General features: G+C 39.0%; 1 protein-coding gene across 1 annotated transcript in view; it reads right to left on the minus strand.

Moving 5' to 3' along the window:
* DMXL2 (Dmx like 2) overlaps positions 1-22654 on the minus strand; it is a 172530-nt gene extending 149876 nt beyond the window's left edge. Inside the window, exon 1 of the mRNA XM_061157154.1 lies at positions 22309-22654. Coding sequence (XP_061013137.1) covers positions 22309-22395 — 87 coding nt within the window. The 5' untranslated portion in view covers positions 22396-22654. The remainder of the gene's footprint in view (positions 1-22308) is intronic.
* Positions 22655-23648: the final 994 nt, after the last annotated feature.

Here is a 23648-nt window from a genome sequence, read left to right on the forward strand (position 1 = left end):
GAAACTAACCACACTGCAAAGCAATTATATTCCAATAAAGAATTTCACACACAAAAGTTTTTAAATGGAAACCTAAACATCCCATAATGGGAAAATTACGCTTTATCATGTCAAGTGTATTGTCTACCATACTCACAGACCTTTCAAAGCAAAATTGCCCCACCACAGTCCTGAGAGGGCAGCCATGACAGACAACAGGACCAGCACTCACTGCATACAACTGCTTGGACCAACCAGGGTTTGACACTGATTCTGAAGACCAAGAATCTAATACTAAAAATTATATTCTGGCAGGCAATCCATGATGTGGCCTTGCTTAAAAAGGTGACCTGGGTCAGATTCCAATTTCCAGATATTCACGGAAATACTAAGAAATGTAGCAGGTAGTAATAGGCAGTAAAGCCAACAGGACTTTGTACACAAACACCAGGGCAGTCCCTAGGATCCTCATGTAAGCCAGGTTTAATGGATCCAACACAGAGAGAGCCGGAGATATTAAGAGAGCCACAGAGCCCAACAGAGACAGAGGAACCAGGCCCCAGAGATGACCAGCCTCCTGATATCCGAGGCCCAGCCGTACCATGTAGGCCTTGTGTTACAAGATTCTTGGAAGAGTTATCTTGTTGACTGAAAAAAAATAAAATACACAACCTAAAAGTTCAGAATTATATTTTACTTGATGGATTTTCTGAGGACCTCAAGGCTGGGCGGCAGCCTCTCAGATAGCTCTGAGGAACTGCTCTGAAGTAGTAAGGGAGAAATTAGGATATACAGGAGTTTTGCCAACAAAGACCAGGTAGTCAGAACATTAAAAGATCACTGTTAACTAAAGAAAACCAGACATCACAAGTTAATGAACTGATCACTTTTCTATGTACAGAAAAATGAAAGAGTGGGCTCATTGAAAGTATAGCTTGATATGCACCTTAGCTACCTAGGACCAGGATCCCTTTCTTTCCCATCCTGAGTCCCCTGGCAGTTCATCTTTGGGGGTGGCTGCAGTGGCTGAGGAATGGCTGCAGGCAGCCCAGTCATCTCTGCCTTGTGTTCCCAAGGAGTAACATCCTTTGTCTACTGATATGGCAGGCAACAGTTTTCATTCATTCAGTCAGTCTTCTACTCTTCTATATTAATTACAATTCCCCATTACTTAGGTAATTTGTATCTTGACTTGTTCCATTTAACTCTGAACAAGTACTTACAGCAAGGTGACTACTGGGGATTCAAGTCAACAAATGCCTACTGAGCAGTTAGAGTGGACCAGGCCCTCAGGGCATACATAATGTGATGGAAAACAGGCAGGGTCTCTCTATCATATGAAGTTTACATTTTGCCAGGGAAAGGGAGAGGTAGATGATAAGTTTTTTTTTTATATTTCTTAATTTACAGAGAAGGCTTCAGATTCTCATTAAAAATCATGGACAAAAAAAAAAAATACGTCTATATTCACTTACTCAGAAAACTCCACTAAGCCAATTTTTTTAAAAATGTAGAGGTGTACATAAAACAAATAGACATCACAAAGAATAAACTTAAAATGAACATGTGTGTAATCATCACTTAAAAAAGACAGTATTTCCAGCAGTCCAAAAGACCACATGTCCCTTCAAAAGTACACTTCTCTCCTGCAAGCAGAGTAGCATTACCCAGACTTTTTTGGGAAACCACTTCCTTGCTTTGCTCTGTAGTTTTTCCACTTGTGCATGCATGCCTAAATAATATGGTTTAGTCTTGCCGGTTCTCTGAACTTTGTGTACATGAAAGCATAATGCATATATTCTTTTATCTTGCTCTCTTCAGGAATATTTGGTCAGATACATGTTGCTGTGATTCATTCACTTTCATTACTTATTAATATTACCTTTTATGTACCACAACGTATCTATTCTAAGTCCCTGAACAGCTTGTATATTAAAAACCATGCTGCTCTAAAAAGCAAAGAAACCAGAATGCTGTTCTGAACATTTTTGTAGCAATATACTGTGTATTAAATGTTTTCCTCTAGAATATATATACAGAAGAGGAACTGATAGATCATTCAGTATATGTATCTTAGATTTTAGTATATAATGATAAAACATTTTCCAAAGTAGCTGTATGAAATAATGTTCTCACTATCAAAGTATAAGAATTTCCATTTCTGGATATTCTTGCCATCACCAGACACATCAAATTAATCTTTTGCAAATGTGGTAGGTATGCAATGGTATTTCATGATTTCAACTTGCATTTCTGATTACTATGGAGGAAAATTCCCTTTTCGTATGCTTATAAGTCATCTAGATTTTCTCTTTTTTGTGAAATACCCGGTCAAGACTTGTATCTACTTCCTTAAAAGTTCTCGGTTCTTTTCTTATTGATTTGTAGGTATTTTTATATTCTGGATACTAAACCTTTGTTAAGTATATGTGATGCAATTATCTTTTCTAAATCCATGGGCTGCATTTTCAGATCCTCATAATTAGATTCCAGTTATGCATTTTGGGCAGAAAGAGCATAGAAATGTGGCCACTTTCTCACAGCATTTTACTAAGAAGCACATTCATCTCTCTGTCTCATCTCTGGTAATGTTAACTTCGATCAGTTGAGAAAGGTGGTATCTGCAAAGTTTCTCCTCTATAAAAGTATTATTTTTCCCTTGTAATTAAGAAGTATCCTGCAAGATACTTCCTGCAAGCATCCCTTGGATGATTCTTGCCTAGTCAGTTATTACTACTAAATACGATGGCTGTCTAATGGTAATTTTCTAATTCCATCATTTCATTATTAGTTGACTTTCTCATATAAGGAAGAGTTTTCTTTTTTTGTCCATGCTGGGTAGCTTATGGGATTTTAGTTCCCTGACTAGGCATTGAACCCAGGCACTTGGCAGTGACAGCATGGAGTCTTAACTACTGAATCGCCAGGGAATTCCTCTTATTTTTTTTAATTGAAGCGCAGTTAAAGTGTAGCTGATTTACAATACTGTGTTAGTTTCTGGTGTACAGCAAAGTGATTCAGTTACACATACATATATTCTTCTTCATATTCTTTTCTGCTAAAGTTTATTAGAAGATATTGATTATAGTTACCTGTGCTATACAGTAGGACATTGCTATTTACCTGTTTCATATATAGTAGTGTGTATATGTTAATTCCAAATTCCTAACTTATTTCTTCCCCTTGAGTTTTCTTAATGATTTTTGCATTTTTTATATTAAAGATCATGGATTCTTACCTCATTCAAAGGGTGATAATCTACTACCATCACCTATTTTCATATTCCAGTTGTCCCAGACTTGGTCGGTAGGAATCCTTCAAGCTAGCCCTACGTTCTTCTGACATATTCTCACCATTCTTTGAACAATTCCTTACTTTCTGGCATAAGAGATTCCAGGTTCCATCTAGGCTTATCATCCAACCTAAAATCAGATGTTTCTCCAATGTTGTTTCCTTTTAGTGGAAAATGGCATTTAGAAACCAAGGTCTTGATGCCAGTCGTTTCTGCTACTGGAGTACCAACTGCATCCAGGCCCCTCTCAGCTGACTAGGAAACAGATATATCTGTGTGTGCACATGCGTACATTCATAAATGCATGTGTATATATATACAGACACCCACATACATTTTCAACTCTCCATTGAAAGGTTTAGAAGCAATGACATCCAGGACATACATACATTCCCACCATATCTATATGTCTCCATACCTATACATCATTGCTCTCTCCCTCTCTTGCTCTCTAAATATACAAATATATACACAAATTTACACATTATAAACACATAACATATAAATATATGGATACACACATATACATATGAAACCTGGTTCATATCATAAATAAATTTATTTATATACAATTGTAGTATATTTGGTGTTTTAAGAAATATTTTGAATCCCGAAGGTCATGAATAAATTTATAGACAATAAAGCCTTCTAAGAGCTTTATTGTTCTGTCTTTCATACTAGATCTGTAACCTACCTGGAGTTCACTTTTGAGTATGGCATGAGATAGAGGCCAAGTTTCTTTTTTTTCCCTATATAAATAAGAAAATGTCCCAGTACTACTAAGACAATAAACCATTCTATACTATTGTACCATGTCATCTTTGACATAAATCAAGCATCAACTGGGAATTCCCTGGTGGTCCAGTGTGTTAATAAGACTCTGAGCTTCCACTGCACGGGGGCACAGGTTTGATTCCCAACAGGGGAACTAAGATCCCACATGTCACACGGCATGGCCAAAAAAAAAAAGCATCGAGGAGTGTGTGAGTCTGTTTCTTGTGCTCTGCTTTGTTACTCTGGTATATTTTTAGGCCACCAACACCACACTACCTTAATGACTACAACTTTATAAATCTTGGGCTGGCAGAAGTCCTTTCATCTTAAGAAAGACTGCTCTATTCTTGGCCCTAACTATTTTCATAAAATTTAGAATTGTTCCATCAAATTTCACAAATCCTCTTAAATTTTTGGCTGGGAACACATCAAAGTTATAAATCAGCTTGGAAATAATTGATACCTTTACAGTACTGATTCTTCCAGTCCATACACATGGTATCTACCTCCTGTTATTTAGGTTTCTCAAGAAAATCTTATTAAATTCTGCCCATAGAAATCTTCTACATGTATTATTAGATTTATTGCTGATCCTTGATATTTTCTGACGATATGAAAAAGAATATCATAGTTTCAGGTCCAAGTAAGGACGACAGTATGTCTCTCCCACTGAATGCAGCTATTAAATCATGGACAAAAGGCATGGAATAAATATTTTAAAACTCTGAAAAGTAAATGACAGCAGGTGAACTGGGAAAGAACAAAATTTGAAATTTACCATACTAGCAGAGAGTTTAAAGTTCGGATGAAACCAGAACACACACACAAAAAAAAGAGCTCCAGGAGCATTAATTTACTTTTGGCTCAAGAAGTAGGAAAAGAGACTCTCAATTTTCCAAGAGAGGGAGAGAAAATTCCCCATTTATTCTGTTCTTTTCTCCATTTTCTCATATATCAGTCCCCAAGCAATCTCAGAGCTCCAACAGGAGGAGCTATAATCCCACAAGACTCGGGGAAATCCCTGGTACTTTTTTCCTTTCTCTGTCCTACTGCTACTTGGCACTGAACACAGTTACAGGAAGCACAGAGCAGGGTAACTAAACTCTCAGCTTTTCAGCCAGAGAACCACCAAGGGGAGCTCCAGCAAACCAGAAAGCATCAGAGAAATCGCAAAAAGGGAAGAGCTCAGAAGAACAATCCAATAAACATTTTTATAAATTTCTGGGCTCATCCCTGGGCAGCACATGCATAGATCATACCTAAAACAGCAGAATAAACACCCTGGGGATCTGAACTACTGGCAAGACCACTGCCCAGGTCTTACTGTATACTGGCCACTTGTTGCATATACACAGGTTATCTTCAAATAGCACTGCAAGGCCCTTGAAAATGGAATTCACACTGAAACTACAACCTACAGAAGGCCGGTCAGACCTTTTGGCCTGAACCCAAATAAGCTAACTGCCTGCTGAATTAACATCCTCCACAGAATTTACACAAAACCTAAATACTGTGTCTCATAACACAATATTTTAAACAGCCCAGGTTCAATGCGAAATTACTCAGCATACAAACAGCTATGAAAATCTCATATGGGAAAAGACAATCGATAGACAGATTTTTAAATTATCACACATAGATGTTAAAGTGACTACTATAAAAATGCCATAGAAATGTGAATATCCTCAGACCAATAATATAAGCTTCCATCTTAATCAATTTGAAAAAGAGCAAAACAAATTCAAAGCATGCAGTAGTCAGGAAATAATAAAGATAAAAGGAAAAATCGATGAACAGGAAATTGTTGTCCTGTGACAAAAGGAAAACAATATATGATATGAACAAAATAAAAATCTAGTTCTTTGAAAGGATCATGAGAGACTATTACAAACAACTATATGCCAATAAAATGGACAACCTGGAAGAAATGGACATTTTCAGAAGAGTTCAACCTTCCAAGACTGAACCATGAAGAAATAGAAATTACGAGCGAGCCAATTACAAGCACTGAATCAAAACAGTGATCAAAAAACAAAAGCTCATGGCCAGATGGCCTCACAGGTGAATTCTATCAAACATTGAGAAAAGAGCTAATGCCTATCCTTCTGAAACTCTTTCCAAAACTTGTAGAAGAAGAAATACTTTCAAACTCATTCTACAAGGCCACCATCAACCTGATGGCAAAACCAGACAAAGACATCACACACAAAAAAGAAAATTACAAGTCAATATCACTGATGAACATACATGTAAAAATCCTCAACAAAATACTACCATACAAAATTCAGCAAGTCATTAAAAAGACCATACACTATGATCAGACTTCTCTCATACCTCAGTTGGTAAAGAATCCACCTGCAATGCAGGAGACTCCAGTTCAACTCCTGGGTCAGGAAGATCTGCTGGAGAAGGGATAGGCTACCCACTCCAGTATTCTTGGGCTTCTCTTGTGGCGTAGCTGGTAAAGAATCTGCCTGCAGTGTGGGAGATCTGGGTTCGATCCCTGGGTTGGGAAGATCCCCTGGAGAAGGGAAAGGCTACCCACTCCAATATTCTGGCCTAGAGAATTCCATGGACTGTATAGTCCATGGGGTTGCAAAGTCAGACACGACTGGGTGACTTTCTTCTACACTATGATCAAGTTTGGCTTATCCCCAGGATGCAATCCCTGGGATTCTTCAATATAAGCAAATCAATCAATGTGACACACCATATTAACAAACTGAAAGATAAAAACCATATGATAATCAATAGATGCATAAAAAGCTTTTGACAAAATTCAGCATCCATTATGATAAAAACTCTTCAAAAAATGGGCAGAGAAGGAATCTACCTAAACATAATAAAGGCCATATATGATAAACCCACAGCAAACATTATTCTGAATGGTGAAAAACTGAAAGCATTCCTTCTGAGATCAGGAACAAGACAAGGGTACCCATTCCTGCCCCTATTATTCAACACAGTTTTGGAGGTCCTAGCTATGGCAATCAGAGCAGAAAAAGAAATAAAAGGAATCCAGATTGGAAAAGAAGAAGTAAAACTCTCATTGTTTGCAGATGACATGATATCATACATAGAAAACCCTAAAGATACTACTAGAGCTAATCAGTGAACACAGTAAAGTCACAGGAATCAAAATCAGTACACAGAAATCACTTGCATCCTACACATTAACAACAGAAAATGAGAAAGAGAAATTAAGGACTCAATCCCATTTACAACTGCAACAAAAAGAATAAAATGTCTAGGAATAAATCTACCTAAGGAGACAAAAGAGCTGCATACAGAAAACTGTAAGACACTGATTAAAGAAATCAAAGACAACATAAACAGATGGAGAGATATTCCATGTTTCTGCGTTGGAAGAATCAATATTGTGAAAACGGCTATACTACCAAATACAATCTACAGATTCAATGCAATCCCTATCAAATTACCAGTGTCACTTTTCACATAACTAGAAGCAAAAATTTCACAACTCGTATGGAAATACAAAATACAAAAGACCCCATATAATCAAAACAATCTTGAGAAAGAAGAATGGAGCTGGAGGAATCAACTTTCCTGACTTCAGATTATACTACAAAGCTACAGTCATCAAGACAGTACGGTACTCGCATAAAAACAGAAATGTAGACCAATGATACAAGATAGAAAGCCGAGAGATAAACCCACACACCTATGGGCACCTTATGTTTGACAAAGGAGGCAAGAATATACAATGGAAAGAAGACAGTCTCTTCAATAAGAAATGCTGGGAAAACTGGATAGCTATGTGTAAAAGAATGAAATTAAAACACTTCCTAACACAATACACAAAGATAAACTCAAAATGGATTAAAGACCTAAATGTAAGACAAAAACTACATAAAAGTCTTAGAGGAAAACATAAGCAGAACACTCCATGACATGAATCACAGCAAGATCTTCTATGACCCACCTCCTAGTGTAATGAAATAAAATAAAAAATAAACAAGTGGAACCTAATTAAACTTAAAAGTGTTTGCACAGCAAAGGAAACTATAAACAAAGTGAAAAGACAATCCTCAGAATAGGAGAAAATAAAAGCAAATGAAACAACTGACAAAGGATTAACTTCCAAAATATACAAGCAGCTCTTACAACTCAATACGAGAAAAACAAGCAAATCCAAAAATGGGCAAAAGACCTAAACAGACATTTCTCCAAAGAAGACATACAGATGGCTAATAAACACATAAAAAGATGTTCAACCTTGCTCATTATTAGAGAAATGCAAATCAAAACTACAATGAACTATCACCTCACACCCGGTCAGAATGGCCATTATCAAAAAGAGAGAAAAAAAAATCTATAAACAATAAATGCTGGAGAGGGTGTGAAGAAAGGGGAACCCTCTTACACTGTTGGTGGGAATGTATACTGATACAACTACGAACACTATGGAGAACAGAACATTATGTAGATTCCTTAAAAAACTAGGAATAACACTACCATATGACCCAACAATCCCACTACTGGGCATATACCCTAAGAAAACCATAATTGAAAAAGACACATGTTTCCCACTATTCACTGCAGCACTATTTACAATAGCTAGGACACAGAAGCAACCCAGATGTCCATCAACAGATGACTGGATAAAGAAGCTGTGGTGTGTGTGTATATATATATATATATATACACACACATACAATGGAATACTACTCAGCCATAGAAAGGAATGCATTTGAGTCAGTGCTACTGAGACAGGTGAACCCAGAGCCTATTACATAGAGTGAAGTAAGTCAAAGAAAAACAAATATCATATTTTAGTGCATATTTATGTAATCTAGAAAGACAGTACTGATGAACTCATTTGCTGGGAAGCAGTGGAGATGCAGACATAGAGAACAGACTTGTGGATACAGGGCCGGAGGGACAAATGGAAAGGATAGCATGGAAACATATACACTACCATATGTAAAATAGATGGCCAATGGGAATTTGCCGTATGATTCAGGGAACTCAATGAGGCTCTCTGTCAACCCAGAGGGATGGGGTAGGAAGTGGGAGGGAGATTCAAGAGGAAGTGGACACATGTATACCTATACTGATTCATGCTGATGTATGACAGAAATCAACACAATATTGTAAAGCAATTATCCTTCAATTTAAAATAAATTATTTTTTAAAATACAGTTCTTTGAAAAAGTTCAATTAAACTTATAAACCTCTAGAAGTATACACAGAAAGGAATAAGACACAAGTTACAAATATCAAGAATAAAAGAAAGAATATCAGTACTAACCTTGCAAACATTAAAAAGATACTATAAACAACTCTACACACATAAATCTAACAGTGAAATAGAAGAAAAAGACTAATTCCTCCAAAATGAGAAACTACAAAAACACACCCAAGATGAATTAATTACCTTAATAATTCTTTAACTGTTAAAGAACTTACAGAATGATACCAATTCCACCTGATCCCTGATAGAAAACAGAAAAGGAAGAAACACTTACAAACTCATTTTACAAAACCAGCATTACAATGATACCGAAACTAAACAAAAACAATATGAGGGGAAAAGACAATGTGTCAAGAATTAACATAGATGCAAAAACAGTCAACAGAATATTAGCAAATCAAATCCAGTCCTATGTAATAAAGATAATACATACCATAACCAAGTGGGATTTATATCAGCAATACAAGGCTAATTCAATTTGAAAAATATCACAATAACTTATCACACTAACAGCTTAACGAAAACATCACATGACCATATCAATGAAAAAAAATTTGATATTCAAGATGTCTTTGTGATAAAAACTTTCAGCAAAAAAGGAACATTTTTTTCAATCCTATAATGCACATTCAAAAAACAAAATCCAGGACTAGCCAGTGCAGTAAGTACAACAGAGCAAATTAGACATTACTTAAGATAGGATTAGCAAATGGATTTAGAAAAAACCAATTAGTTGATTTCTGAAAACAATGAAAATACAGTACAGATAGTTTTAGACATAGAGCTAAAAGTCTAATATATGTTTAATATATTAGTCTCATGAGGGCAATGGGGCAGAGACAATATTCAATGAACTATTAGCTGAAAAATTTCCAGATCTGATGAAACACATCAACTCATAGGTTCAAAAATCTCAAAAGTCCCAAAGATTTAAAAAAAAAAAAAAAAAAAGGCACACTTAGACGCAACACAGTTAAACTCCAGAAAGACAAGAAAAATCTTAGAAGCAGTTAGAGGGGGAAAAAGCAAAAATAAAACTTCCAAAGGAGCAACAGGCTGGCAGCTAACTTCTCAACACAAGCAGTGGAGGCCAGAAGACAATCGAGTTACATCTTCAAGATGCTAAAAAGAAAATATTGTCATCCTCAACCTAGCAAAAATGTCTTTCAAGAAAGAAACACAAAACCTAAAGTCAGTAGAAGGGAGGAAATAATAAAAATCAGAGAGGAAATAAATAAAATAGAGATTAAAAAAATAGCAAAGTCAATAATACCAAGATCTGATTTTCTGAAAAGATAAAAATAGACCTCTGGCCAGGCTTACCATGAAGGAAAGAGAGAGGAGCCAAATAAACAAAATAAAAAATGAAAGAGGAGAAATAGCAACCAAAATCACAGAAATACAAAATAACATAAGAAAATATTATTAACAGCTAAATGCCAAAAAAAAAATGTACAACCAAGAAGAAATGGACAAGTTTCTAGAAACATATAGCCTGCCAAAACTGAATCAAGAAGAAACATAATTTGAATCCTCCCAGACTTCAGACAATACTATACAGCTACAGTAATCAAACACTGTGGTATTGGCACAGAAACAGCCATATACATCAATGAAACAAAATAGCCCAGAAATAAACTGACACACCTACCATCAATTAATCATCAACAAAGGAGGCAAGAATACACAATGGAGAAGAGTCTCTTCAGCAAACATAAAAACATTTTTGTATATTATACCACATTAAAAATTATTACAAGATAAATAGCTATAATTCCCTGTGCTTTACAATATATCCCTGCTGCTTACCTATTCTATTGGGTTGCCCAAAAAGTTCATTTGGGTTATGGAACAACCCAAACAACTTTTTGGGCAACCCAATATATACAGTACTCTGTATTTCTTAATCCCGTTTTCCTCATTTGCCTCCCCCCTTACCTCTCCCCTTTTATTTTCTGAGTCTGCCTCTGTTTTCATTTTTGCATACCATTTGTTTATATTATTTTTTAGATTCCACATGTAACATCATGAAGTGTTTGTCTTTACCTGACTCACCTGACTAAACATGGGGCTTCCCAGGTGGCTCAGTGGTAAAGAATCCACCTGCCAAGCAGGAGACATGGGTTCCATCTCTGGGTCAGGAAAAAATCCCCTAGAGAAGGAAATGGCAACCCACTCCAGTATCCTTGCCTGGGAAATTCTGTAGACAAAAGAGACCGGCAGGCTACAGCCCAGGGTGTCACAAAAGAGTGGAACACAGCTAGCAACTAAACATCAATAACCCTAAGCATAGTATTCATAGGTTCATCCACACTGCTGCAGAGGGTGGGATTTCATTCTTTTTTATGGCTGAGTACTATTTTATTGTGTATGTATTATGTGTATATATAAATACAAACACAAATACCCCACATCTTCTTTATCCATTTGTTTATTGATGGACATTTAGGTTGTTTCCATATCCCACCTATAATATAAATAAACATCAGGATGACGGTGTCTTTTCAATTTAGTTTTTCATTTTTTCTGGATATATACTCAGGCATGGAACTATATGATAGTTTTAGTTTTCTGAAGAACTTCCAGACTGTTTTCCATAGTAGCCACACCATCATTACATTTCTACCGAGTGTACAAGGGTTTCTTTTTTTCTACATTCTCTCCAACATTCATTATTTGTAGACTTTTTGATGACAGCCATTCTGATAGGTGTGAGATGATACGTCACTGTTGTTCTAATTTGCAGTTCTCTGATGGAAAAAAAAATGCTCAGCATTGGTAATTATGTGCCTGTTAGCCTTCTTTGGAAGGTATGTCTTCTTTGGGAAAAACAAAAACAAAAAAACGTCTACTCAGGTCTTCTGCTCATTTTTTTATTGGGTTGTTTGTTTTTTGATTTTTTTTAACCTATATATTTTGGACATTAATCCTTTGCCAGTCACATCATTTGCAAATATTTTCCATTACACAGGATGTCTTTTCCCTTTGTTAATGATTTCCTTTGCTATGCAACAGCTTTTAAGTTTAATTAGATCCCATCTGCTTACTAGTTCCAGTCTTAATCCTACCACAGGTTTTGCTGTGTGGCTTTGACTAAATTCTTTAATTCTGAGATTCAAAATTCCTATACCAGATCTAAATTGTAAAACGCTTCATTTCATATACCACTTTAACATACAAGATGAATATTAATCCTTTCATTTCAAAAAAAAATTGTTTCTATATATCAACCACATACAACTGGCCCTATTAAATATTGCCAGAAAGAAGAGCTACTGTTCAACTACTTTAGCAATTTTACTAGTTTACAGCTAACAATACACACCAACAGTATACAACAGTGCATTTTTAATAGCTGGTTTGCCTTAGAGGGTATGCACAATGCTTAAGCACTCAAATATTTTTTCAAAGATAACCAGGAAGTTAGGCTAAACAAAATTCTACTGGGAAAAGGGAAACTCTCCTTTCCACTTTCTATATTTCATCACTGTTTGCACTGTTGTGTTTTTAATACTAGATACCATATTAATAATAGTAAAACAAAAAATCGAGTTCTTAATGACTTTTGTTTGCTTTTGGTTTTAATGGCCAAACTGGGCTTTTGATTATATAAAATTTTTTCAGCATAAAATGATAGCCATGTTTAAATGTTCCATGAGTGTATTTATTAGCACATTCTTTTTTCGGCAGTGCCCCAAGGCTTTCCCCCACCAGGTGAAAGCATGGAGTCCTAACCACTGGACCGCCAGGAAATTCTCAACATTCTTAAAATTACTTTCTGAAAAAAATCTTGTTTCTAATCAGGAATACTGCTTTGGCTGAGTTCAGTTTACCACCACGTGAGGCAACCACCTCAATCAAGTCTTTGTTGGACTCCTCAATTTTCAATTTCAGGCCCCACCCCACCTCAGCTATTTTTTAAAACCTGTAACTTAAAATACAGAATCCCTACAGTCCAGGTATTAGGCTAATCTCTAATTTTTTAGGTATTAAGAGTCTTTTAAAAACACAACTGTGAAAATTTTAGAACTGCTTAATGGGCACAAAATCTGTCAATTCCTCTTAATACATTAATATGCATCCTTTAGATTAAACCAGGAGCTTCCCTGGTGGCTCAGGGGTAAAAAATCTGCCTGCCAATGCAGGAGATGCAAGAGATGCGTGTTTGAGTCCTGGGTTGGGAAGATCCCCTAGAGTAGGGGATGGCAACCCACTCCACTATTCTTGCCTAGAAAATCCCACAGACAGAGGACCCTGGCAGGCTACAGTCCATAGTATCACAAAGAGTCAGACACGACTGAGCACACACACAAACGCACACAAATTAAACCAGACCAATAAAGCTTTATACCTGGATTGTATTCTCTGAGCTTTCCATGCCCCCATCCTATAACTCATTTATATAAATACGGCCTAGTTGCCATTGACCTATATCAAAAGTATCATAAAATAATCTTATAAAAGTGGTCATGTTTACTTAAGAATGTTTCGTATTATACTAAGGTGTCCTTTTTCAGCTATTAATTTATTGGGTGCTTTTTTATACCCAACAAGTTTTTGTTCTAGGTGCTTAAAGAAATAGCAATAAAGGGCATTTAAGGCACTTGGGTCTTTTCTCTGGGAAAAAAAAGTCATCTGAAAATTTTGAACAAGAAACCAACAAGATCTGATTCATACAGTAGTAGGATCATTCCAACTATTATGTTGAAAATAAACTGAAGAAGGATAAGACTAAAGGCAGACAAGGCAGGGAGACCTATTAAGAACCTGTTGCCATAATTTTGGAAAAAGATGATGGTGTCCTGGACCAGGGTGGGAGCAGCACAGGGGATAAGTGGGCAGATTCTGGATGCATTTTGAAGAAGAGCCAACAGAAATTACCAACATTAGGTCTGGGGTGGAAATGAAAGAAAAGACTGCAAGAGAACTGAGGGAGGAAAAAAGATAAGGGAGTCATTTACTGATTTAGAGAAGGCTGACGGAGGAGAATATTATCAGATAGCTATTACATTCAAGAGGGAGATGTCAAAGAAACAGCTGGTTACAGCAATCTGGAGTCAGGCTGAGAAGTACTTAGGGGAGTAAAAGAAAACCAGGAGAGGAAAATGAAGAAACCATTTCAAAGAAGAATAAAAAGCCATTTTATAGGACAGCAAAAGAAAAACTGTGAAAGCAATACCCTTGAGTAGGTAAGAGGAGATGGGACCTAGGATATTAACTAGGGTTTCCCATAACGGCAGCAGCATTGACAATTTAGGCTAATTCTTCACTGTGGGGGGAGCTGTCATGCACATCATAGGATATTGATCAGGATCGCTGGCATCTTCCCACTAGATGCTAGTCCTTCCCCCACAACCTTATCAACAACCCATCTCTAGATACTGCCAAATGCCTTACGTGGGGTAAAATCACTTCCAATTTAAGATCATCAGTACCAATAGAGGAACTGGCCTTTCCTGGAAACACTGACAATTTATCCATATAAAAGATGCTATGGTTAGAGTACATGATAATAATTTGAATATCTCCTTCTGATTAGATCCTCCTGAGTAGAGACATAGTCAAGGCCAGAGAAAACATGAGGCTGCTGTCATATCACAAAACCAGTCATTACTCCTAGAAAAATATCAGCCTTATTATTGAACTGTAGCTACCATATAAGCTATCTGTGTCTCTGAATTCAGACTGAGCCAAAACTTTTTTTTGGGGGGGTGTCTCTCTATGCCCCCTTGAATAATGCCCAAATAGTTGTAGGTTTCCTAGGTTTCTTCTAAAACCACAGAAGAAAACACGACTTAATATGAATTATTATTCCTGAAAGGGTCCAATTTTTAGAGGAATATCCCTAAAGGAACACATATCCAATGATAATCTAAGAGGATGTCACTTATGCCTTTCAAATCACCACACCAAATTAACACGTACCATGTTTAAAGGAGTCTGGTTCTATCCAGTGACCCCTTTATACTGAGTGACTTCTCCATTAGAAAGATGTAAACTAACCATATTTTTTTGTGTTTAGGACGGAGGGAAAGAAGAGTATTAAAGGAGCCCTTAGCAATCATAACATGAGAAAGATTGAGAATAAAAGCACAGTCAATTGGTTTCCCGTGTTATGTATCAAGTGCCAGGGTTAAGTGAGCTATAGTCACACCACCTGTGTAGCCTGCACCTGCTTCCTTAATAACAGGTCCTAATACATCATGAATTAGCGTTCCAAAGCAAAAATACAATGAAAAAGGATTCTACAGATTCAAAAAGATTGAAAACTCTGAAACTTCTCATAATATTAAAATATTTGGTTTCCAAATTTGTTTAAAAAGTAAGCCACAAGTTAGAAAACCCTTACTGAATCTGAATTACAGATATTCTCTATTAGCATCGCCTTTTAAACACTGCTTTGCATTCTATCATAGAAGGAAATTAAATTGGTCAGGCAGGCATGACTTGTTTTTCCACTGTGCCTTTGAGGTTGTAACCCAACATCCTATACTCTTTTTGATGATTAAATACCGAGACTGATTTGTTCTGTCTCAAGATCCAAGTTTAAAAAGATATTAAATTTTTTATTGAAGTATTTACATATTTACAATGCTATGTTAGTTTCAAATGTACAGCAACATGACTCAGGTATACACATGTATGCATTCCTTTTCAGATTCTTTTCCCTTGTAGGTTATTGTAAGATGTTGAGTAGAATTCCCTGTGTTACACAGTAGGCCCTTGCAGTTTACCTATTTTATACATAATAGTGTGTATACGTTAACCCAAACTCCTCATTTTTCTCCCCCAACCCCACTATCCCTTTTGATAACCATGTTTGTTTTTATATGAATCTCTTCCTGTTTTGTAAATAAGTTCATTTATAGCATCTTTTAAGATAATTTCTAAAGTCATCTTTTAAATACCCAAAAAGCTAAGAACAGAAAGTAAAGGAGTAAATCTATCTAGTGGGATAGAGACCCTGAACACCATCACCCTGGCCCCATCTCCCACTCCACACTGCACTCTGACAGTCCCATGGACCAGATAGTGAGGATACAATCATAAACAAGAGCCTCTTTCTCAACTGTGAGCCCAAAGAAGATCCACTACTTCACAAAGGCTCTGTATATGGCTTAATCTCTGAGCCAGAATGGAGGTCCAGGTTCCCTGACTGTGAAGTGTGACCAACAGTCTCGTACATACATACAAGTGGACGGGCAGTGTACACAGACTCCAGACCCACAATCTCACCACAATTACTTTATGTTTCTGGTTCCATTTTCTCTTTGTCCCTTGGCAATCTCTAGAGAGGTCCATATAATGCCACCCAAGGCCTGAATACTTAAAGAGAACCTAATTTAAGAACCTCATTCTACAGATGATAAACCTAAAAAAGTTTCAGTGATTTAACCAAGGGTCCTATGAGTAGTTGGTCTCTCACCTCCCATTTCTGGGGAGGCACTAGTTGGGGCTGTACCAGAGTTTCAGGGTAGCTGCTAAGAGTCTTCTCTAAAAGGCAGGCTAACAATCTACACGGTGACATGGGGACATAAGCAAAAACTTATAGCACCTCCTATTCACCTAAAGGCTAACAATGAATACAAGGCTACAAACTCTAAAAAGAAGTATCCATTTAAACACACAAGAAGCTACTCTCCCAGAATAAAGGGGCCAATTTCTCTTGGAAAACAAGTCCACTCTAAATTCTTGACTTCTGTCTTGCCCTTTATTCTCAGCATAGGTAAAGTCCTTAATACCTGTTGATAACCAGTCAGTATAGCAGCAGTTTTTCTGTCCAACTCCCCAGTTCCCCCGACCAAAAGTCATCTCTTTTTCCTCTGAATTCCCACAAGAATTTAATACCTCACAATACCACACAGCTGGGCTGCTGTGGTGAAGTATATGTCTTAATTCCCCTAGTAGATTACCAGGTTCTTACACTTTTTAATAAACTCCCTGAAATTGGGACTATGTTCTGTTTTTTTAAAATCTCCACAGAGCCACACACATCCACGTGCTCAACAAATATCTGTTAAATGTATAAACAAGCTGATTATTTTCAAAGTTTGGTGTTGCTATAATTCTAGGACTAGAATACTATTACGCTACAATAGAATTAAAATATATCTAAATGTCAAAAAAAGAGCATATAATATTACCTTCTAACTTTTAAATAAAGGTTTTTTTCATTTACTTCATCACTAGGAAAAAAAACAATAATAAAAGTCAAGAATGTCAGAAAATACATTTTCCTAAAAAGCTATAGGTAAAGGACTTCCCTGGTGGTCCAGTGGTGAAGAATCTGCCTGCCAATGCACAGGACATGGGTTCAATCCCTGACCCAGGAAAATCGCACATGCTGCAGGGCAACTAAGCCCAAGTGCCACATCTACTGAGCCCATGCACCTAGAACCCATGAGCCTCAACTACTGAAGCCCTCACACTCTAGGAAAGAAGCCCATGCTCACCACAACTAGAGAAAGCATGCAGGCAGCAACAAAGACCCAGAGCAGCAAAGAAATTTAAAAAGCCACAGGTAATGTTTGCAAATCCTACTGCTCAAAATTCTAACTGAATTTGCTATTAATAAAGAAGTATTGTTTTGTTTTTTTAAGTCCTGGGTTTGTTTTCTAACCACTTTTGTGAAAGAACAAGTCACCCAATAATGCATCCTTTGGGCTTCCCAGGTGGTTCAGTGGTAAAGAATCCTCCTGCCAAAGCAGGAGACACGGGTTCAATCCCTGGGTTGGGAAACATCTCCTTGAGGAGGAAATGGCAACCCACTCCAGAATTCTTGCCTGGGAAATCACAGGGGCAATGGAGCCTGGCAGGCTACAGTCCATGGTGTTGCAAGAGAGTCAGACACAACTGAGCAACTAAGCAGGTACATCCTTTATATTGTACCGCTCCTTGACTTCGCTGCTCTGGGTCTTTGTTGCTGCCCGCATGCTTTTCTCTAGTTGTTGTGAGTACGGGCTCAGTAGTTGTGGCACACGGACTTAGTTACACGCAGCATGTGGGATCTTTCTGGGCCAGGGATTGAACTCATGTCCCGTGCACTGCATTCGTTGTTCTTACCATCCAGAAACACCTAATACCACTCTCTGGCTTTCTAAGTATCAATCTTTCAAGAAATCTTTTCTTTTCTTCCCAACTACATGTGATAGCTTTCATCTGCCTTCTATTGTAATTATGTACATCATTTTTATCTCTGCTACTACAAGTTTCCTGAGGCTAGAAATGGCTAATTGCTGTTAATATTTTTCAGTGTGTTGAATTCACATCAGAATATAGTAAATAACATCAACACCCCCTATATGTCTGAAAATATAGACTATACCTCTTAAGTGAAAAATATTTTGATATTAATAATCATCATGTACCATCATTATTTTAATTAATATTCTAATGCTTCAGTTCAGTTACTCAGTCATGTCTGACTCTGCAATCCCATGGACTGCAGCATGCCAGGCCTCCCTGTCCATCACCAACTCCTGGAGTTTACTCAAACTCATGTCCACTGAGTCGGTGATGCCATCCAACCATTCTCATCCTCTGTTGTCCCCTTCTCCCGCCTTCAATCTTTCCCAGCATCAGGGGCTTTTCCAGTGAGTCAGCTCTTTGCATCAGGTGGCCCAAGTATTGGAGTTTCAGCTTCAACATCAGTCCTTCCAATGAATATTCAGGACTGATTTCCTTTAGGATTGACTGATTGGATCTCCTTGCAGTCCAAGAGTCTTCTCCAACACCACACTTCAAAAGCATCAATTCTTCAGTGCTCAGCTTTCTTTATAGTCCAATTCTCACATCCATATATGACTACTGGAAAAACCACAGCCTTGACTAGACTTACAGAAAAGTAAAATTAAAAAACTAAAGACTATTTTCAGAGAGTAATAGGCAACATAAATAAGGAGAAATTTACACTATCCGCTGCATTAAGCCTTAAACATCTACCTACCTATCTATCTATAAGAAAGTAGTTGGAAATGTCTTGATGGCATAATAGAAGTACAACAAAGCTCATATATAGTAGAAGATCAACCCTGAACTATCTGGGACCTGACTTATTGCAAGATAACAATATTTCTAGAACTCAGAACTTATATTGAAAAGAAAAGAACGATTTAAAGGTGGCATTTATGTTAGTGTATTTATAAAATTACAATGGAGTGTTTTAAAAAAACTGTCAAAACACAAGTGAAAGGCATCACAGCCCACAAGCCAGCACTAAACGTACCCTCGTCACTGGGACCGTCCACTACAAACTGCACCACCATGTCAACAGGGCAGAGATCATGCCCTGACAACACAGCCACCACACACAGTGCAATATATATAGATGACTGTTTTTCAATTACAATGTCATGAACACATCAAAATTCTTTTATAACTCTTTTTCAAAAACTTTGTGTGTAGACTGATATAATTGATCTGCCCAATTCTGAAAAGGTCCTCAGATTACTACCGGCTAGCTCCAAGACAGTCTCTCCTTCTACACTGGCCACATCTAAGCCTTCCACATAAACACACCCTTCAGAGCAAGCACTCTGACACGAAAGAAACATATTACAGAAAAAAAGCCCACCAGATGAGAAGTCACAAGACTTCCATTACAGCCCTGGCTGGTCCCCTTTTTAGTCACTTGACTCAGAACTAGAGCTGTTTCATCTGATTCCTGTACAAATCAAATGGCATACTAACATAAAGGAGTTTTTTTTTTTTAATTTCATTTTTTAATTTTTTTAATTTCATTTTTCCCTGTACTAGCACTGGCATTGAAATAACTGGTAGCTGATTCCTGAGTACTTGAAAACAGCTTGTTCTCATTTTTTTCAAGCAACTCTGTTCTTCACAGAGCCCAAAAGGTCATTTCTAGTTCAAGGCAAAATTATAGCTGGATCAGTGCATTCAAAACCAAGATATTAAAATGAGATGGTGTACAACAAGAGTGTAAATTCCAAAAGACCAGTGTCACAGGTCTTTTATGTTTAAAAATGTAGGCTGGAGTAAGAAGATTAGTATGTCTGTAGCAGAGGGGCCAAGATAAAGAGTACACACTCAAATATAAAGTCAAAGACAGCAGAAGAATATCTGACAAGTTTAAATTTCACAATACAGCTATCAGGAACAACTAAGTATTATTGAGCCAAGAATAACAGGGTAAAATGGTATCTGAAGATTACTATACAAGCAGTTGTGTGGAGGATGAACTGAAGTGATCAGAGATGTCAGGAAAACCAGTTTTGAAATTCTTAATATTAAGTAATACAAATAAGGTTCTACAATAAGCTAAGGACATGAAAGGGGGGTAAATCTGATAGTCACTGCAGAGAGTCAGCTAGACTTGGGAACAGACTAATGAAGGAGGAGGAAAAAGATTTGAAATGATTTCCAAGGACCTGGCCATGGGTGGCCTACAGCATAACCACACCTGCGCAGCATTAACTGGCTTTTCCTGACTGCACCTGAACCTGTTTACCCCTATATACCAGCCTCACAATAAGACACCACTCTACTCTAGATAGAAACTAAAAACCACCACCACCATAATAGTATAGAGATACCCCATAAGCCAAGATTCCAGATTGGTTTCTTAATACAGAAAGCCTGCTCTTCTAACCCCGGGGAACTTCCTCTCCAGCTACAAAACTAGGGGAGAAGGCAATATCTTCTACATCCCCCAAACTGTCTACACACTTAAAGCCCAAGTTCAACACCATATGGATCTTTTAGGTCACCAGTACATAAAACACAGATGACAACACTGACAGGGATAGGTATAACAATATAGTCAAGCAAATTATATTTTCTAATGGTTCATTCTAAACTGGTACAAAGCCAAGTTGATTACATTTACAATTAAAGTGCCCAAAAAGCAATATTATGGGGTTATCTCTAAAGCATCACAATGATAGATAAATTCTGCTCCAGATTGCACTGTGCTACATAATGATTCTGCAGTTTTGCAGGAGCTCTTATTTCTGCAGCTTTAAAAACATGCTTCTGGAAAGCAGACAAAGTGTTTACCTTGTCTTAAAAGCACACCATTATACTATTTCCAATTTTACCAAGCAGAATGGTTATTAATAACAATGTGTATTTAGTCGAGGTCTCATCGTCTACATTTAGTTCTGAAGAGGACGAATTTAATACAAAAAACTCATATTAATCCAAGGGAGTCTCACTACTGGTAAAATAAGCTCCAGGGCTTGGTTTGAATTGGCTATACTAACAACATCCCATTCTCAAAGAGACTAATTCAGCCATGCTCCTTGAGAAACATGTCTGTTTCACCCAGATTTTTAAGAGGTTCTAACACATTACTGTTTACATACACTTTAACCTCACAAACAAAAACACTGTCATAAAATTTGCACATTGCCTTATCTTATAAACAAACCAGCCTACCTGGCAAACGGATTAAAATATTATCTAGGGAGGTTACCAAACCGTGATCTCGTGATAAATAACAGCTCTCCAGGCCTCTGTCACTCTAATTATTCCATTCTAGATTTCTCGGGGGCAGAGAATGAATTTTTCCATTTTCGTGTGGGAATTAAGATACTGCATATCAGGAGGCAGAGGGTCGGGCTTAAAGCCACCGGCTCCAGCGGCTCCTCGCTGCCCTAACACCGCGGGCAGGGGGAGCCAGGTGCAGCATCGCCTCCGCGCGCCGAGACAGACCGAGTCTCTGCGCCTCCAAGAGCAGGTGCGAAACGGACGCTCTGGGCTTTCAGTGGTTTCGCCTTCCTCCACCGCAGACCCGGGGGCCATCCTAGGCGAGGAACCTTCTAGTCCAGTCACCCCCAGGGGCCGGCTTGCTGAGGACGGACAGTACGGTGGATTCCTAAACCGTCCCCCAGACGGGTAATTTCCTTCAGCAGTCGCAGGACTCACAGTCCCACGGCCCGCCCCCCTAAGCTGGGGTGCAAAGAGGACGCGGGCGGGGCCCCCCAACGCTTCGCAGCCTACCGAGGAGGCGTGGGCTCGGGACAAGGTGTCTCGGCCCCCGCGTCGAGCCCGCGGCCTCTTCCCCTCAGACTCCCGGACTACCGCTCACCGTGAAAGGGACATCCTCGACGCTGCCCACGGAGTAGCAGTTGTCTCCAGGGTTGACAGCTCCGGTGAGGACCTGATGCAGATGCATCTCCGGAGACCCGGCTGGTGAGGCGAACGCGCGAGGAGCGCAAAGAGCCCTGCTCCCAGCCCTCCTCCGGCCGCGAGAGAGCTTCCCGCTCCGCCTCTCTCGGGACCCACCCCGCTGCGGCTCTGGCTTAAGGCCTCACCCCCCCTTCGTCTACCCCCAACGTCGTCCCGGCCCTAGGAGCTCCTCGGCCGCCGCCGCCGCCGCCCGGATCGCCGCTCGGCTGCGGAAATGCCCGGATGCTCCCACCGCCCGCTGCACCGGCGCACAAATGCGGGAGGAGAGCAAGTGTGCGGGAGGGGGTGGGGTAACGGGTGGGGGAGAACGCGAGCCGGGCGCGTGCTGGAAGAGACGCTCCGCCCGAGGGAGGTGGGCGGCGCGCGCGTCCACCCTCTGGGCAGCGCCGGACGAGGGGAAGAGTAAATCCCTCCTCCCGCTGCTAAGCCCTCGGCAGGGTCCTTCTCCTCACGCCCCGCTTGTGCGCGTGCGCGCGCAGAGGTTTCCAGGGCAATAGCGCGCGCCTCGCGGACCCCTGTCCCGGGATTGCGCGCGCAGACCCGCGGGAGTTCCCTTGGAGCCTCCGGGTTGCGGCCGCCGGGGGCGGTCGCCGGGGTGGCCGCGGGGCGGGGCGGAGGCCGCTCCTGGCCAAGGCCCAATCCCTCTCGCAGACGCACCGCTGGTGTGTGTTTCGTTCTCTGAGTCTTTAATCCATTACCAAGCACACTGCATGATGGTCAGTGCAATTGACCTCGGGAGGACACCCGTCACCAGGAAATTCCACCTCTGTAAATCTAAATCCCTTCGTGCTTTTTAAAAGTACAGTGCATTAGATATTTTATTTGATGTAAACAGTAAAAATATCTTGCAACTGGGTAGAGAAGCCGTCTAACAGCAAATTATTTTTGTTCCCCCTTTTCGTCACGAGTTTGTTCTAGACCATCGAAAGGAGCCCCCTGGAATGAGGGACTCCTCTAGACTTTTTTCATGCGTGATGTCATGGATTCCCTGATTTTTCTAGACTGTCTGTCACAAGGTTTTCAGCCTATGCTGTGTATGTGATTTAAGTCACTGAGGCAAGGAGATAGAAGGACCAAGATACAACTATAAAACCAAGCAGAACGCCAAAAAAGTGTTAGGATTGAGACACAAAAGTCTATGAAGAAGAAGATGGGTGTTAGGAAGATGCTGACATAAACGCTGCCTTCAAATAGAGAAAATAACCTGAGCTAAGGCTTAGAAGTGTAAAGCGACAGGAT

Source organism: Dama dama, chromosome 12, assembly GCF_033118175.1.
Source record: "Dama dama isolate Ldn47 chromosome 12, ASM3311817v1, whole genome shotgun sequence".
Lineage (NCBI taxonomy): Eukaryota > Metazoa > Chordata > Mammalia > Artiodactyla > Cervidae > Dama > Dama dama.